The 18,379-nt window shown below is 37.3% G+C and overlaps 1 protein-coding gene across 1 annotated transcript in view; it reads left to right on the top strand.

Annotated features, from left to right (window-relative positions):
- The window catches only part of PKD2L2 (polycystin 2 like 2, transient receptor potential cation channel), a gene marked incomplete at its 5' end in the record, with an annotated part of 38,845 nt that overhangs the window by 13,956 nt on the left and 6,510 nt on the right, over positions 1-18,379 (top strand). Inside the window, 7 exons of the mRNA XM_017500959.2 lie at positions 2,838-3,066; positions 4,377-4,547; positions 5,115-5,296; positions 8,884-9,004; positions 10,731-10,832; positions 12,384-12,448; positions 13,502-13,559. Coding sequence (XP_017356448.2) covers positions 2,838-3,066; positions 4,377-4,547; positions 5,115-5,296; positions 8,884-9,004; positions 10,731-10,832; positions 12,384-12,448; positions 13,502-13,559 — 928 coding nt within the window. The remainder of the gene's footprint in view (positions 1-2,837; positions 3,067-4,376; positions 4,548-5,114; positions 5,297-8,883; positions 9,005-10,730; positions 10,833-12,383; positions 12,449-13,501; positions 13,560-18,379) is intronic.

Below are 18,379 nucleotides of genomic sequence, written 5' to 3'. Positions count from 1 at the left end.
TCACCATGTTGACCAGGATGGTCTCGATCTCTTGACCTCGTGATCCACCCGCCTCGGCCTCCCAAAGTGCTGGGATTACAGGCTTGAGCCACCGCGCCCGGCTAACTTGTTCATTCTTGAGACAAAAGTGAGTTACTTATAAAGAAGCCATGTTGAAAGGAAACCAACAGATTTTAATAATCTGATTAGAGGAGCAAAGTATTAAGAATAAATGATAACTCTTTGTAGCTGCAGAAAGAAATGAGATTATATATTCTTAAGCAATATAAAACTAACATATTGTGTGTAATCTCCATGTTCCTAAATTTTGAAATAATGAAACAATGTGATGTTGCTTTTTCATGTTGACAGAACTACATTTTTTAAATTTTTAAATTTTTTTAATTTTCTATTTTATTTATTTTTTTTGAGATGGAGTCTAGCTCTGTCACCCAGGCTGGAGTGTAGTGGCGTGATCTTGGCTCACTGCAACCTCTGCCTCCCAGGTTCAAGCGATTCTACTGCCTCAGCCTCCTGAGTAGCTGGGATTACAGGCGCACACCACCACACCCAGCTATTTTTTGTATTTTTAGTAGAGGTAGGGTTTCACCATGCTGGCCAGGCTGGTCTCGTACTCCTGACCTCAGGCAATCCACCCACCTCAGCCTCCCAAAGTGCTGGGATTACAGGAGTGAGCCACCACGCCCAGCCTATGTTATATTTATTTTAAACCGTATGACTTTAATCTCAGCACAAGCATGAGCAAATTAAAAACCTTAATAAGGGTTTATACCTCCTTCATTGGTGGGTTCAGATGTGAGGGCTTCAAATGTTTTTTTAAATTCAATATATAATTGATCTTTGAACAACTGCAAGCACTAGCAAAGGATTTGCTCTAGAATCAAACATTAACAAAGGATTACTGTGATTGGATCTGCCTGGGGATTTAATCAGCTTTCCCTAAGTGAACTGGGGATGGGTGAAACACTGAATATAATTAGGATTCTGTTAAAAAAAAAAAAAAAGGATAATAACTGCTAAAGAGACCAACAACAGCATCTGCTATACACCATGTAATACTATTCTATAAAAAAAACGAGATCATATCCTTTGCAGGGACATGGATGAAGCTGGAGGCCATCATCCTTAGCAAACTAACACAGTAACAGAAAACCAAATACCACATGTTCTCATAAGTGGGAACTAAATAATGAGAACATATGGACAGAAAAGGGTGAACAACAGACACTGGGGCCTACTTGACGGAGGAGGGTGGGAAGAGGAAGAGGTTCAGGAAAAAAAAAACTGTCAGGGAGTATGCTTAGTACTGAAGTGACAAAATAATCTATACACCAAACCCCCAAGTCACAAGTTTACCTAATAACAAACCTGCACATGTACCCCTTAACCTAAAAGTTAAATTATTTTAATATCAGTGAACCACTTTTCTCTCATAAATCTTACATTTTTTTCTGAATGGAATATTGGAATTGGAGTTTAGGGGATTTTGCTCCCTATGCAACAGGGAGAGTGAAACACACCATGGCCTTTAAACTTTGTAAAAAGGAATAAAACAAATGAACTGCCTTAAGCAGCCAACGGATATTATACCTTTTATTTTAAAGTTCTTTTCTCTCAGAGAATCAGAGCTTTTTACCAACTTCATTCACCCTTCCCAACAGTCCTGATCAGGATGAAGTGAAGAGTACAAATTATTTTTATGTTCTAAACAAGAAAGGAAGCATTGAGGTAACTGGCTTTTAGTCATATGAAGAAGCCTTTGTAATATCAGTTAAGTCTAGATTTCATCTCTGAAGGTTTTAAGCTTATTCTATGTTACCTTTTAAACTGTTATTTTTTAGAAACTTCAGCAGATTTTGAAAGTGTTAACTGGCATATCTAATCAGTAGTCGTTTAGAAGCATATTACTTACACCTTATCCATTTATTTTCATTTTTGTATAAGTATCAGGCAAACTAAACAATATTATTTATTTTCCCTTTTTTATTAGTCTACACTTCAGATCATAATACTGAGTTTCTTTCACTTCACTCACTACCTAGTATGTGGAAGATATAAGTTTTATTTGTTAACTGAGGTTTTGTTTTTGTTGTTTTGGCAAAACCTTATAACAATACCAATAAAATTTGCTAATATCTTTATGTAGGAATTGTAATATTGTGATAGAAATGCTGGTTCCTTAAATTACCATGAATTCTTAATTATCAGAAGTTGTGGAGAACACCAGAGATACAGTGAACAACCTCAAAATCTTTTTATATGTCGTGTTGGAATTAATTTGTATACTTCTGTTTGTACATAGATCTTTGTATCCAGCATCCAACAGAAAACATTTGCTTTAGCAGAATATGTGACCTTGACATTTAGAAGCAAGAAGCATTTCTGATAATCTAAAGAGGGAGAATTTATGTCCTCCCTCTGAAGTATTCAAATATTATGTATATTGGGGAAGAATTCTAACTAATAACAGTAACTAACAGTATAGCATTTTCTTGAACATATCATTCTCCTATGGACATAAATTATATTCCCAGTTATGAACAAGCAAGCTGAATACAAAATAGAATGAATGTCTGGAAAAAAATCACAGCTTGCTTTCTCCTTTACATTGGTCTTTGACCACTGTGAATATTGAGGTATAGAAAAAGTGGAGCCACCATGAAATAAGTAAATCTAGAAGATGCTTAAATTGAACCCATTTCCCCAAGGAAACATATTTTATACAAAAAACTGATTATTATTAAAGTATACATAATCATTGATTGAAAATTTCACATTAAGTACAGAAATATAAATGCTTGAAATAAACAGTTACTTTCACAAACCTGATTTTACAGATTGGTGGCAGAATTCCCTGCAACTGGAGGAATAGTTACTTCATGGCAGTTTTACTCTGTGAAGCTCCTCAGATATGTTAGCTACTATGATTATTTTATTGCTTCCTGTGAAATCATATTTTGTATTTTCCTTTTTGTCTTCACAACACAAGAAGTCAAAAAAATAAAAGAATTTAAGTCTGACTATTTCAAAAGTATTTGGAACTGGCTAGAACTGCTACTTTTGCTGGTAAGTATATATTCATGTGTATGGCTGAAGGGGATCACATCTGAACCTACCAATGGAGGTGTAAAAAGAAGATAATCTTCTCTTCATCCAGGACTTATTTTGAAAGCTACAAGTGTCAAACTTAAAATGATCTGGAATAGTACTAACAATGATGTGCCTCCAAAGGGGAGAGATCTATTTTTTTCTGATTTGGTCCTTGGGAGGGTCAGCGTAAACCTACAGGGAAAGGTGACTCCAGAAATATTACACTTTAATGTGCACAGTAGGTCTCCCTACCCCTACTCAAAAAATGTATTACTTACAGGGCCTTGAGTTTCGCCAGTCATGGGTCTGTTGGGGCAAACTTGTTTAAAATGATCTATGTTGCCTAAATCTGTTTTCCTCCTCGTAATAAATTTTGAAAAAATAGACAAATGACAAGGCTAAGCACAATACTGACAGGAGTGAGCAGCCAGAGGGGACCTTGTGGGTCCAGAGGGCACCAGGATTGAGGAAATTGTTCCCAAAAGTAACACCAAAGTCTATCAGTTCTAGTCAATGGAATGTAATGAAATAAACAGATTTAGGCAGGCCGAGACAAATGTTAAGAGCTTGGTCTTAGGAACAAAGAACCAATGTTTCTTGCTTATACAATCTGATCTTTCACCCTTATTGGCCCTTAATTACAGCCAATCAAGTACTTTTAAGCCATTTTTCCCCAAAACCAGATGGAAAGTTTCTGAGAGTCAGAAAGTAAGCCACCTACCTCTCTGGGATCTCCACTAATGTCTTACAAAGGACATAGCATTAAATGTTTATCTGAGCATTTCAGGCAGGAAAATCAAAGGAAAATTTTCATGTCAGTTATAAAGCTCTAATAGCTAAAATAACTTGGTTCTGAAATCCTCTCTTAAAGGATTGTTAAAGGGTTCCAGAAGGTTTTATTTTTTTTTTGTAAATTGTTTTTCTTGTAGTATTACACAGTAGAAAATGTTTAGCTTTTAGGTATTATATAGAGCAGAAATCCTTATGGTCTCAGAGTTACATAATCATTTTATACATTTGTGTTTTATGACTCAAAAAAACCAAGATTTAGATAGGTTAGGATGGCCAAGCAATTAATGTTTTTCTACTTCATAATAATTAATGCTACCTTAAACTTGTATAAGTCGAGGTTACATAATTTCCATTTATGTAAAAGCATATGTCCTATCTTTCTCTCCCTTTTTGTTAAACTTTTGATGAACTTTTTTGTGTGCTTTCTCATAGGCTGTAAGATATTTAGAGGTAGAGATATTCTCTAATTCAATCCTTCTTATTTTCCCATTTAGTTGTGTTTTGTGGCTGTTTCCTTCAACATATACTGTAATATACAAATTTTTCTCTTACTTGGACAGCTGTTGAAAAGTACTGAAAAATATCCAGATTTCTATTTTCTTGCATACTGGCACATTTATTACAACAATATAATTGCTATTACCATCTTTTTTGCATGGATAAAGGTATTTATATTTTATTATCTTACATAATATAACAGTGTAATAGCTAATGAAAAATTAAAAAGCCATGGGGGAAAATGATTTTCTTAACTATTAAGTAATTTTAAAAGTAGTTTGGGCTGGGCGCAGTGGCTCAGACCTGTACCCCTAGCACTTTGGGAGGCCAAGGCAGGTGGATCACTTGACCCCAGGAGTTCTAGACCAGCCTGGGAAACACAGTGAAACTCCCTCTCTACAAAAAATACCAAAAAAATTTAGTTGGGTTTGGTGGCGCACACCTGTAGTCCCAGCTACTCTGGAGGCTGAGGAGGGAGGATCCCTTGAGCCCAGGAGGTAGAGGTTACAGTGAGCTGTGATCCCCCACTGCATTCCAGCCTGGGTGAAAAAAAAAAAAAAAAAAAAAAAAAAAAATCTTTGGCTTTGTAATGATTGCTGGCAAATCCTCAAACACTCATGATTATCATTAAATATCTCCTGTAATTCAAAGCAGAATTTTTCTGAAAGTAATTTACTCTAAGTAATTATAATCTTTGATATTCTCCTATTTCAATTAACTTTGTTCTTTTTCAGATATTCAAATTTATAAGCTTTAATAAGACAATGTCTCAACTGTCATCAACCTTGTCACGTTGTATTAAAGACATAGTAGGATTTGCCATCATGTTTTTTATAATATTCTTTGCTTATGCCCAGTTAGGATTTCTTGTTTTTGGATCACAAGTTGATGACTTTTCCACTTTTCAGAATTCCATGTAAGCTTTTAGTATAAATGTAATTATATCTTCTATATTTTCTAACAAAAAATGGAAAGGTCTAACCTTCTATGATAAGTAGTAATATAAGCTTTAATATATTTAAATTTAGTTTGATATTTTCTCTTTTTTTTTTTTGAGACAAGGTCTTGCTTTGTCACCTAAGCTAGAGTATAGTGATGTAATCATAGATCACTGCAGCCTCAAACTTCTGGACTCAAGCAATCCTCAGCCTCCCAAGTAGCTAGGATTACAAGTGTGCACCACCACACCTGGTTGATTTTTTTTGTTGTTGTTATTTTTTTGTAGCAGGGGGGTCTCATCATGTTGCACAGGCTGGTTTTAAACTTTGAAATGCTAGGATTACAGGCATAAGCCACCATGCCTGGCTGATATTTTCTTTGATGGCTAAATATCTGTCACACTCAAATTAGGGTTTGGCATTGAAGGAGCCAAATGGATTATGGTGTCCATTTTTAAGCTATTACTAGATCAGGTTAGAAAAATAATTTTTCATTTTTGGTCGGGTGTGGTGGCTCACACCTGTAATCCTAGCACTTTGGGAGGCCAAGGTGGGTGGATCGCCTGAGGTCAAGAGCTCAAGACCAGCCTGGCCATCATGGTGAAACACCATCTTAAAAAAAAATAGAAAAATAATTTTTCACTTTTCATTGGAAGTGATAATTTTACCTAAAATAATGGAAATTGGCCTCCATGTCTCTATAGTATTTATTCACTGGGCAAAAGAAATCTTTTTTTTTTTTTCCTTTTTGGGACAGGGTCTCACTCTGTCACCCAGATTGGAGTGCAATGACATGATCACTGCTCACTGCAGCTTCAAACTCCTGAGCTCAAACAATCCTCCCACCTCAGCCTCTCGAGTAGCTGGGCATGCCACCACACCCAGCTAATTTTTGTATATTTTTTTTAAGATGGGGTTTCGCCATGTTGCCCAGGCTGGTCTTGAACTCCTGAGCTCAAGCGATCCTCCTGCCTTGGCCTCTCAAAAGTGCTGGGATTACACCCAGCCACCACACCCAGCCAAAAGAAATCCTAAATGTTTTCTTTAGAGGACTCCATCTTAATATTTTTATTGATATTGACCTGATTGTCCTTTGCTAATCTGCCAAGCATGTATTTTTAAAACAGGTTTAGGCTGGGTGCCATTGCAACTATAATCCCAGCATTTAGGATAATATAACCCTTTATGCTGAGGTGTCATGGTGCTGTTTTCAGGTTGCAAAAAAAGAAACAAATGGATAAACTAAGCTCCAATTAAGAAAAGAGACATTGTATTTGGAGCCTCCAGTATTTATGAGATTATAACCATTCAGTAAATGCTTCAGTTTTTGTCATTCTCATTATTCTTTACAGAGCAGAAATGTCTTAACGCTTTCCTCATAGAAAAGGGCTGAATGGAAGGTTTAGTTACTAAGCTAATTTCTGGAGAGGAAAAAAGAATGAGAAATTGTTCCTTTATCTTTTTTTACAAAATAGCAACTCAAAGATAAAAGATCATGGCAGAAACACTAAAACATATTCTCCTATGCCAGAAAAAATATTTAATTTGTGGTGAGACTTGGTTTCCCTCCAATTCATTATTTTCTCTATCTTATGTAGGAAAGCATTACAAACCAGTATTAAAAGCAAGAAAAATAATTTAAGTATGATTTGGTCAGGTCTTAGCTAGGTACTGAGGATGGAACCTCGGATAACTCTGAGTCCTAGGATTCCAATAGCCCATTTCTTTGAATGCTTTTTCTTCCTTCATTATAGATAGTTCTCTACTCCATTTAGGTGACTGGCAAAAGCAATAAGGGACAAGCAGCCTTTCTTCCTTTTCACTGACCAATCACACAGAGTTATCAACATACAATTAAAAATTTTCTTCCACACACCTGTAATCCCAGCACTTTGGGAGGCCAAGGTGGTTAGATCATAGATCACTTGATGTCAGGAGTTCAAAACCTACCTGGCCAATGTGGTGAAACCCCATCTCTACTAAAAATACAAAACTTAACCAGGCATGGTGGCATGTGTCTATAATCTCAGCTACTCATGAGGCTGACGTAGGAGAATTGCTTGAACCCAGGAGGTAGAGGTTGCAATGAGCCAAGATCCTGCCACTGCACTCCAGCCTATGTGACAAAAGCGAAACAATGTCTCAAAAAAAAAAAAACTCTCCAAATTTCCTCATAAAATAAAGAACACACACATAATTTAAACTGATATTCCTGATATGTCTGGTGCACCATTGCAAATTAATGAGAATATAAAATAAGATTTTCAAGTTAGAAAATTCTAATTCTACTTGCTACTACTATGCTACTCAAAGTCTTAATTTCTTCATTTTCCATCTTTAAAATTAGAAAAAGGAAGGTCTGAAATATTTTAAGTGGTATTTCGTATCAAACCAGGGCATCAAAGAGGGTAAAATAAACCTTAGGATCATGTTGAGTATTATTACCAGAACTTATTTCAGATTAGCAAGTGAAAAATTGTTGGCATCCCTATTTTATCAGAATTTAAGAGTTGGTTAAGGCAAAAATTAAACACTGACATTAGAAAGTTTAGAGCTCTTGGGTCTAAACTTTCTACAAGCTGAAAAAATCACTTGTTGAACAAAGTCTAAGTTCTAATATTTAGAAGAGCACAGAGATGCCACTGCCAAAACCAGTTAGTAAACAGGTATTTCAGGTTCAAATGTTATAGGTGGGCTGAGTGCAGTGGCTCATGCCTATAATCCCGGCACTTTGGGAGGCCAAGGCAGGCGGATCACGTGAGGCCAGGAGTTTGAGACCTGCCTCGCCAACATGGTGAAACCGTGTCTCTACTATAAATACAAAAAAATTAGCCAGGCGTGGTGGTACATGCCTTTAATCCCAGCTACTTGGGAGGCTGAGGCAGCAGAATCGCTTGAACCTGGTAGGCAGAGGGTGCAGTGAGCTGAGATAGCACCACAACACTCCAGCCTGGGTGACAGAATGAGACTCTGTCTCAGAAAAAAAAAAAAAAAAAGTTAGAGGTGCACACTGAATTCACATTCATTAAAACAGTCATTTCAGCCAGGCATGGTAACCCACACCTGTAATCCCAGCTCTTTGGGAGGCCGAGGCAGGTGGGTCACCTGAGGTCAGGAGTTTGAGACCAGCCTGGCCAATATGGTAAAACCCCATCTCTACCGAAAATACAAAAATTAGCCAGGCATGGAGGTGGGTGCCTTTATTCCCAGCTACTCCGGAGGCTAAGGCAGGAGAATCGCTTGAACCTGGGAGGTGGAGGTTGCAGTGAGCCAAGATCGTGCCAGTGCACTCCAGCCTGGGCAAGAGTGAGACTCTTTCTAAAAAAAAAAAAAAAAGCAGTCATTTCCTACATTACCTGTTCAGCTATTGGGGTACCTTAAGTCTTTCCTTTAGGGGAATTTTCTACAACCAATTTTATAGAGCTCTGTACTAACATAATTAAAGTCAGAAAGCACATGCCATGTGCTGCTAGATATCCTTCTAGAGACATTTGTAATCCCATTAGTTGTCATGTATGTACATAAGGGATATGTTTTCTAATGTGTTTCTTTCTTTTAATTAAAGATTTGCACAATTTCGAATTGTTCTTGGAGATTTTAATTTTGCTGGTATTCAGCAAGCCAATCATATCTTGGGACCCATTTACTTCATCACTTTCATCTTTTTTGTGTTCTTTGTCCTGCTGGTAAGAATGATCATATATATTCTTTATATTTCTTACATTTTAGAATAAAAAATAAAATTACTCATTTAGAAGAAACTATTATTTCTGCTCAGCTGTCAGAGTACTTTACATTTATTAAGAATTGTGTGGATCCCTAGTAATCCAGGTTCAACTAGTCCAGTGACTGTTTTCAAGTTGTCTAATGGAGAATGTAGTCACAGTAGTTAACATCTGGGTGTTTTAGATAGGAATGTGCTAAATCATTTACATAAATAATTGGACTGTCCCAGGTCTCTTCAGGCTGGGACAGTGCATGCCAAGAGCGATGAATTTGCCCATTAATATTCTGCCCATATTGCAATGGCTTTTGGCCCTTAGGGCTAAATGCTTACCAGGTTGTGGTTTTCAGGAGTTATCAGGACGGATCTCTCACATGCACTCAGAACAGCCTTCCTAACCAGGAACCTTGTCTTCCTAGTCAAGGCATTGTTACTGTCCTCCATGAAAACACTTTTTGTCAGGCACAGAAGTTATCCCCTGGTGAAAGACAACAGTCTTAGGGTTACAGAGCTAGAGCTGGGCCACAGTGAAAGGTAGGTTGGTGAAGATAAGAATATCCTTTCTACGTTTGTGTTATTTGGACATTAGTAGTTGTAGAAGCTGTAGTAAGACTGTGAATCTAAGCAGCTTCATATAATTAAATACCACCAACAACAACAAACACCTTTGGCCAAGTACAGTGTCTCACATCTGTAATCGCAGCACTTTGAGAGGCCAAGGCAGGCAGATCACTTGAGCTCAGGAGTTCGAGACCAGCTGGGCAACATGGCAAAACCCTGTCTCTACTAAAAATACAAAAATTAGCCAGGCAATGGTGGTGCACACCTATAATCCCGTCTACTTGGGAGGCAGGAGAATCGCTTGAACCTGGGAGGGAGAGGCTGCAGTGAGCTGAGATTGCACCACTGCACTCCAGCCTGGGTGACAGAGTAACATTTTTGAGACCCTGTCTCAAAAACAAATAAAAAACACCCTTATGAACACAAAATTACATCATTCTAAATTTTCTTCCATTATGTAATATGAATTTATGTATATATAATCAATTCATATGCATTCTTTTACAGTCTGCATTTCTCATTTACTGTAAACAAATTTGCCCATACCCACACACTACACATTTTCTATTCTACTTTATTGTCTGCATAGTCATTTCAGCATTTTTGAGCATATGGGTTACTTTTAAAATTTGGTATTTTTTGTTTGTTTGTTTGTTTTCAGACAGAGTCTTTCTCTGTTGCCCAGGCTGGAGTGCAATGGCACGACTGGCTCACTGCAACCTCTGCCTCCCGGCTTCAAGTGATTCTACTGCCTCAACCTCCCAAGTAGCTGGGACTACAGGTGTGTGCCACATTAGTGGCAGTACTAATTACCCAGGTGTAATTACACTAATTAGTACTAGTGTTCAGTAATTACACTAATTAGTACTAGCGTCCAGTAGTAATTACACCTGGGTAACTTTTGTTAGAGATGAGGTTTCGCCATGTTGGCCAGGCTGATCTTGAACTCCCGAATTCAAGTGATTCATCTGTCTCAGCCTCCCAAAGTACTGGGATTACAGGCATGAGCCACCGAGCCCAGCCTACTTTTAAAATTTAAACATAATTTTACAAATCCAAAACATGTTAATGTCACTAACATTTAAACTAAATTTTTATTGAAATAATTATCTGCTATTTATCCCTAGAATATGTTCTTGGCAATTATTAATGATACCTATTCTGAAGTGAAAGCTGATTATTCAATAGGCAGAAGGCCGGATTTTGAACTTGGTAAAATGATTAAACAGGTAAATCAAATTCCTTTCCTAATTAGTATTCTAAGACAAATCTCATAAAGCTTATCCTCTTGTAGTTTCAATACCACTTAACCCCAAGTGGTGATGTTCTCCCCACTCCCACCCCATCCCACCCCCAGGGTTGGTTTTTGTATTTTGATCCAGTGTTACTCATATTCACATTATTTCATTACTATGGAAGTGAGATATGCTCCCTGGCTTTAAAAATGTAGCCAAAATTATTTCAGAGTTCAATATATCAAATAGTTATTGAGTGATTTCCTAAATGCAAAGCACTATTGAGTATTATAATAAAACTTGCTCTTCCTTCTGGTAAGTTTTTACTCTGGATGCTATTAAATTTCTATCAACAATCTAAACGCAGAACTCCGTGTGTCTTGTCTTCCTCACTTTCCTGTTTCTGTTAATGGCAGCACTATCCTCTGAGTCACTCCTGGCTCAAAAACCTTGAAAAGAATTTGCTTCCTTATCCCTTATATAATCTATTGTCATGGCTTATGTATAGTTTATCTCTGTAATTCCTACTTACATTTGTGGAATACTTAAAATTCTAACTGCCACCACTAGATGAGGCTTTCAGTACTTTTCACCCAGCCTTCACTATGGTAACATTTCCTGACTATTCTAGCCTCTTCCCTGTGCCAGTCCAGATCTTATCATCAGTTTCTCTAGGCCTGTCAAGTCCAAATTCCTTACCCAAATATTCCAAATCCTCAAGTCTCACAGTCCCAAACTATCTTCATTAACTATAATTTTACAATAGTTTCTGCCTTTCTGCCTCTATTTACAACACTGTGTGTCCTGGCTAATCTGTTCTGAGCACTGTGCTATATACCATGCTTGTTCTCATTCTCTTCTCTGAGCCTCTGCCCAAGTCATTCTCTGACCCCTGAAATATTGCTACAGCTCTTCTCTCTGGCTACCACTCTATTCTTTAAAAAGTGGAATCTGTCCTGTCCTCCTCTCAATACCTACACCTCAGTTTGAGCTGTAGCAGTTACATATGTACCAGTCACATCTCCCCTGCCAGTTTGGCCATCTCTACATACCCCATGTTCCTAAAGCACAGCACTTCACAGAGAAGAGGTCCTATAATATGGAATGCTTGTGGGGTTAGTGGGGATTACAAACTTTGTCCAAGAACTAATCTGTAAAACAAATCAGAAAAACTGTTAAGCTATCCCTCAGTGAATTTGTTTCCCGCCCCCATCTTTTATCACTTGAATTCATGACGTTGGTTATATTCATTAAAAGTGTTAACATTCTTAATGCAATACATGTTAGTGCTTTTTAAAGATTTTTGCTTTTTCCAAGTTCCAGTATGATGCCCCCAACAGAAGAACCCCTTTTGTGTTTTCACCAGCAGGCATAAACCATATGTAGCAGTGAGGTAAAAGAAGGATAATCACAGTATTATCTCCACAATCCTTTAGGGTAGCAATCCAGAGGGACAAGCATTTCATATTTATTTTACCTTGATAAAACATTAATAATAAAGGATATATTTTGATAAATTTTCAAACTATTTTTAATTATGCCCAGAGTTACAAAAATATTCTCGAGAAATTCAGACTGAAGAAAGCTCAAAAAGATGAAGACAAGAAAACGTAAGATTACTTTTCTCAAATGTTTAACTTACCATTTTAAAGTTCTACATTATATGAGAACATTATGAGTAAAGATTTTTGGTTTTTTTGTTTCTTAATAGAGATGGGGTTTCACCATGTTGGTCAGATTGGTCTGTAACTCCTAACCTCAGGTGATCCACCCACCTGGGCCTCCCAAAGTGCTGGGATTACAGGTATGAGCCACTGTGCCTGGCCATGAGTAAAGGTTTTAATTGTGAAACAACTACCAGCCTATGTGGTGATTCTAAATACACTGTCAGTACATCCAGGAGTGACTCCAAATTTCTGAGGACATCATGAAATTCTAAGCTAATTTAAAATTAATATAAAGTCTGCCATCCTACTCAGAAAAAGCTGTGAGAGAAAGCTGGAGGGGAGAATAAAGTCCCTCTAAAAAGGTAGTAAACTATTTTAGTCTAAATTAAATGCATTTATTTGGCTATAAAAGTAACATTTTACTCACAATACTTATGAACAATACTTACACTTATACTGTATTTACACTTATATTTATTAGATGACTTTGGTGTCAAAACACTTCCCAAACCTAGAACTCTGGCAGTGGAACAGAAACATTTTTTTCACAGTTAATGACATATGATATTCTGAAGAACTTGTTAATGATTACATTTTCTAAATAATTAGTGTTATAGGCCGGGCGTGGTGGCTCACGGGTCAAGAGATCGAGACCATCCTGGTCAACATGATGAAACCCTGTCTCTACTAAAAATACAAAAAATTAGCTGGGCATGGTGGCGCGCACCTGTAATCCCAACTACTCAGAAGGCTGAGGCAGGAGAATCGCCTGAACCCAGGAGGCAGAGGTTGCGGTGAGCAGAGATTGGGCCATTGCACTCCAGCCTGCGTAACAAGAGCGAAACTCCGTCTCAAAAAATAATAATAATAATAATAATAATTAGTGTTATCAGAAAGAAAGACTATTCAGATCTTTACTACAGATCTGATTATATTTTATGGTGGGATTTCCTTTTTTACTGCCATTTGCCTCTGATTTTTATTTTATATTCTCAGTACCAAAGACAGTGGAGATTTGGCTGAACAAGCCAGAAGAGAAGGCTTTGACGAAAATGTAAGATTTTAATTTTTTTCATAAACACAAGTGGTACCTCTATTAGAAATATGCTCAGAAAAATGCTCTGGTTAAGAATTGAAATGATTTGCTGTTTTTCAGAGCAGTAATTGTCACCTCCAAATAAATCACCCAGAATCTAGATCCTTTCATGTTTAGAACAAACCATTTGGATTTCAGCTGCTTCCTCTCTCCTGTACTCTGTCAGACTCCTGATTCTACAGGTGTACACTCACTGTGCGAATATCACACTGGGTATTCATAGTGAGTATACTCTGTGGAGATGATTTGATAATTTTTCTCTTGTAATCATTAATGTGATGAATTACTTTAACAATTTTGTATTTCAAACATTGTAACATATAAATATATCTGACAATTGTAGAATTTAAGGAACACCTATTTTCCTTAAATATACTACTACCACTACCACTCAAAAAAAAAAAAAATGAACCACTGCTCTACTTCTGGTCACCACCTCTTCCCTCCAAATGCTCAGAAGACAGCAGGGTCAGAAGACTATAGTAAGCAAGCAAATAAATATTGAAGTTTCACATTTTCAGATAAAGGAATTATAAAAATGGAAAGGCTGAAGGTGAACTTTGTGGTGCTGGATTAGAATCTAGATGTATTTGTGTTCATATACATACATGTATTTTCTAGCTCTATCCAATCCACTATGAGGGCTAGAAGAAATGACACCCTAGCAGCAATGAGCACAACTAGTACCCAGATCTTGGTTTCCAAATAGCATTCTCCTCTAAAAGGAACTGGGCTCCTTGGAGATCTCGCTCATTCCAAGGCTGGAAAGTACAGCTGACTCTTGAATGACACAGGTTTGAATTGCACGGGTCCACTTAAATGCATAATGTTTCCACCTGGATGGAAAATTCAGTATTTGCAAGTTAGGGAGGGCTTTTCCCTAGATGTGGGTTCTGCAGGACTGACTGTTGAGACTTGAGTATATGCAGATTTGGGTACACTCAGGGGTCTTGGAACCAATCCCCCATGTATACTGAAGGACGACTATACAAGATGAGTCTGGAATAGCTTATTGAGACATAAAGTAAAACTGCTCAAAGAATGATGAAGATCTATTAAAAGAATCAGTTTATGCTCAAACTGGCCAAATTTGAGAATATTTAAGCATTATGATAATGATTTATACCCCATTGAATAAAAGAATTCCATGAATGAGACATTTATATGCCTCTCCACCAAATACTTATTACAAAAAGAAAAGCAGTCATGTTAGGGTGGAGAAGTCTGACTGCATCTTAAGTAAGTGACCACAATCAACACTGAAACAAATAGAAATTATGCTGCTTGATAGGAGGCCATGAGAATCAGCATCCCTTCTGTGACATCCCTGTCAAAGCCATATCATCTGAATCTAAATCATGACAAAATTTAAATTGAGGGACATTCTACAAAATAATTGGCCTGTTCTTCAAAAGTGTCAAGACATGAAAGTCAAGGTAAAGCTGAGGAACTATTCCAGATTAAATGAAATTAAAATGATATGTCAAGTAAATACAATGCGTAATCCTGGACTGGATACTTTTCCTATAAAGGCATCACTGGGACAACTGATAAACTTGAAAGGGAGACAGAGGATTAGATGGTAATAATCTATAAGTCTTAATTTTCTGATTCTGATGATGATTGTACTATAATTATAAAAGAGAACGTCCTTATATGCAGGTACAGACTGAAGTTTTCAGGGATGATGGAGCATTCATGTTGGTGGCTTTCAAATACTTCAAGAGGAAAAAATATTTATATTGTTCTTGTAACATTTATCTAAATTAGATTTTTTTTTTTGAGACAGTCTTGCTCTGCCGCCCAGGCTGGAGTGGAGTGGCGCCATTTTGGCTCACTGCAACCTCCACTTCCCAGGTTCAAGCAATTCTCCTGCCTCAGCCTCCCAAGTAGTTGGGATTATAGGCGCTTACCACCACACCCAGCTAATTTTTGTATTTTTAGTAGAGATGGGGTTTCACAAGTTTCAGACTGGTCTCAAATTTGTGACCTCAGATGATCTGCCCGTCTTGGCCTCCCAAAGTGCTGGGATTACAGGTGTGAGCCACCGTGCCCAGCCTAAATTTGATCTTTAAAGAAAAAAAAAAATCTATACTTCAGTAGACCATTACTGAAATAAAAGATGATGTGAATTGAAAGACACACTGTATATATGTGAAAATTTACCTAGAATGGTCAATATGAGGCTTATCCAAGTAAAATTTGGGTTAAAGAAAATCAAGTTAGCATAACAACATTCAACACCATAAATCAACAGAACACCTACAATTTATTCAGGGACAGAAAATGTAAACCAAGGAATTTTATCTTCAGCAAAGCTGCACTTCAAATATAAAGGCTCAAATATGCCTGAAGTCAGGGAATACTATCATCTTTCTAAGGATTCTACTAGAGGATGAGCATCAGCCAACCAAAAGATGATTGGAGAGGATGGGCAAGGTGGCTCACACCTGTAATCCCTGCACTTTGGGAGATCACTTGAGCCCAGGAGTTTGAGACCAGCCTGGGCAACATGGTGAAACCCTGTCTCTACAAAAAGTACAAAAATTAAAATTAAAAAAAAATGTTAAAGAATATCATTTAGAATAAACCAGTAAGAAACATCAGCATAAGTGTACAATGGTAAATAATAAGACTTTTACTGATGTTTATTTTTTTGTTTTGAGACAGGGTTAGCTCTGTTGCCCAGGCTGAGGTGCAGTGGCATGATTACAGCTCAGTGTAGCCTCAACCTCCCTGGCTCAGGTGATCCTCCCACCTCAGCCTCCCAAGTAGCAGGGACTACTGGTATGTGCCACCACACTCAGCTAATTTTTGTGTTTTTTATACAGATCACGTTCCACCATGCTACCCCTCGAGCTTCTGGGCTCAAGTGATCCACCTGTGTTGGCCTTCCAAAGTCTTAGGATTATAGCTGTGAGCCACTGCACCGATTTTTTTTTTTTTTTTTTAAATTATACAATGACGGCATCTCACTGTGTTACCCAGGTTGGCCTTGAACTTCTGGCCTTGAGCGATCTTCCCACCTTGCCTCTGAAAGTTCTGGGATTATAGGCATGGCCACTGTGCCAGGCAAGCCCTGTTTCATTGACTTTAAAACACATTTTCCCCCTACATTTTAACATCTGTGAAATCAAAATGTGTTTTATAGTTAACAGTCATAGGTTGACATTTTTTACCTAAGTGGTATGTGACATAATGGTATGTCTTACAAAAGACGTCATCTCTCATATACAATGAAAAATAATATTATTGAATATAATTGGGTAGTGGAGGAGAGGAAGATGAAGAATTTACAAGCTAATTTGCTTGTTGATCATAGGAAAGAAACAAAGCAAGAAAGGGATGTCTAAGGGTATATAAAATGATACACAAAGACGGCCGGGTGTGGTGGCTCACACCTGTAATCCCAGCATTTTGGGAGGCTGAGACAGGCAAATCACCTGAGGTTGGGAGCTCGAGACCAGCCTGATCAACATGGAGAAACCCCATCTCTACTAAAAATACAAAAATTAACTGGCGTGGTGGCACATGCCTGTAATCCCAGCTACTCGGGAGGCCGAGGCAGGAGAATCACTTGAACCTGGGAGGTGGAGGTTGCGGTGGGCCAAGATTGCACCACTGCACTCCAGCCTGGGCAACAAGAGCAAAACTCCGTCAAAAAAAAAAAAAAAAAAAAAAAAAATCCAATAGAACAAAAATACATATATTTCTATAGGGCAAAAAAGAGAAAACAGACCACATGGTAAAAGACTTAAAAGATAAATATAAAACAGTATAACTGCAACCAGATATATCTAATATAAATACGTGCAAATATGCTTAATTTACTTAAAAAGAAAAACATTTTCATCCAGCAAAGCTGTGCTTCAAATACAAAGGCACAAACATGCAAGAACTCAGGGAATACTACCATCTTTCTAAGGATTCTACTAGAGGACAGATGCGGTTTGAATCACAAACCAAACCCAGTTCTAAACTATATCCTAAAATATATACTTAAAGAGATTCTAAAATGTTAAATATAGAAATATGATCAAAGACATAAAACGCAAACAAAAGATATCAGGGATACAACTCAATATAAGTCAAAGAATTCTAGACAAAAAGCTCCAAATGACCTAAAGTCTAAATGACTTTATAAGGCTAAGATTAATTTTATCAGTTATGAATATCTATGCACCAGAGTATCAACTTTCATAAAGATTACTGGGTTTTAAAAAGGAGAAATAGGCAGGAACACACAAAAAAGAAAAAACATCCCAAGAAAAATAAATGGATTAAAAAACCCAAAACAATATAGTAAGATGATCTTACAGTTGTATATTAAATTCTGTACTCTCAGAAAATGCCCCTTCTTTTTAAAAACTCATTCATGAAAATTGCTCACCTATTGGGACACAAAAAAAGCCTCAATATATTCCAAAAGTTAATGCAGAAAAAAACTCTTTGAAAACACAATAAAAATATGTTGATAATAAAATCAGAAAATAAAAACATTGACTAAAAAATGTCAAAACTCTCTATTAAATGACCCTTGAGTCAAACAAATATAGGCCAGGCACGGTGGCTCACATTTGTAATCCCCGCATTTTGAGAGGCCAAGGCAGGTGGATCACAAAGTCAGGAGTATCACAAAGTCAGGAGTTCAAGAACAGCCTAACCAACATGGTAAAACTCCATCTCTACTAAAAATACAAAAATTAGTCAGGTGTGGCGGCGCATGCCTGTAATCACAGCTACTCAGGAGGCTGAGGCAAGAGAATTGCTTGAACCGG

This window comes from Cebus imitator, unplaced genomic scaffold (assembly GCF_001604975.1).
Source record: "Cebus imitator isolate Cc_AM_T3 unplaced genomic scaffold, Cebus_imitator-1.0 Scaffold274, whole genome shotgun sequence".
NCBI classification, from domain to species: Eukaryota; Metazoa; Chordata; class Mammalia; order Primates; family Cebidae; genus Cebus; species Cebus imitator.
The sequence above is the reverse complement of the archived record's forward strand: the minus strand, read 5'-3'. Positions and strand labels throughout refer to the sequence as shown.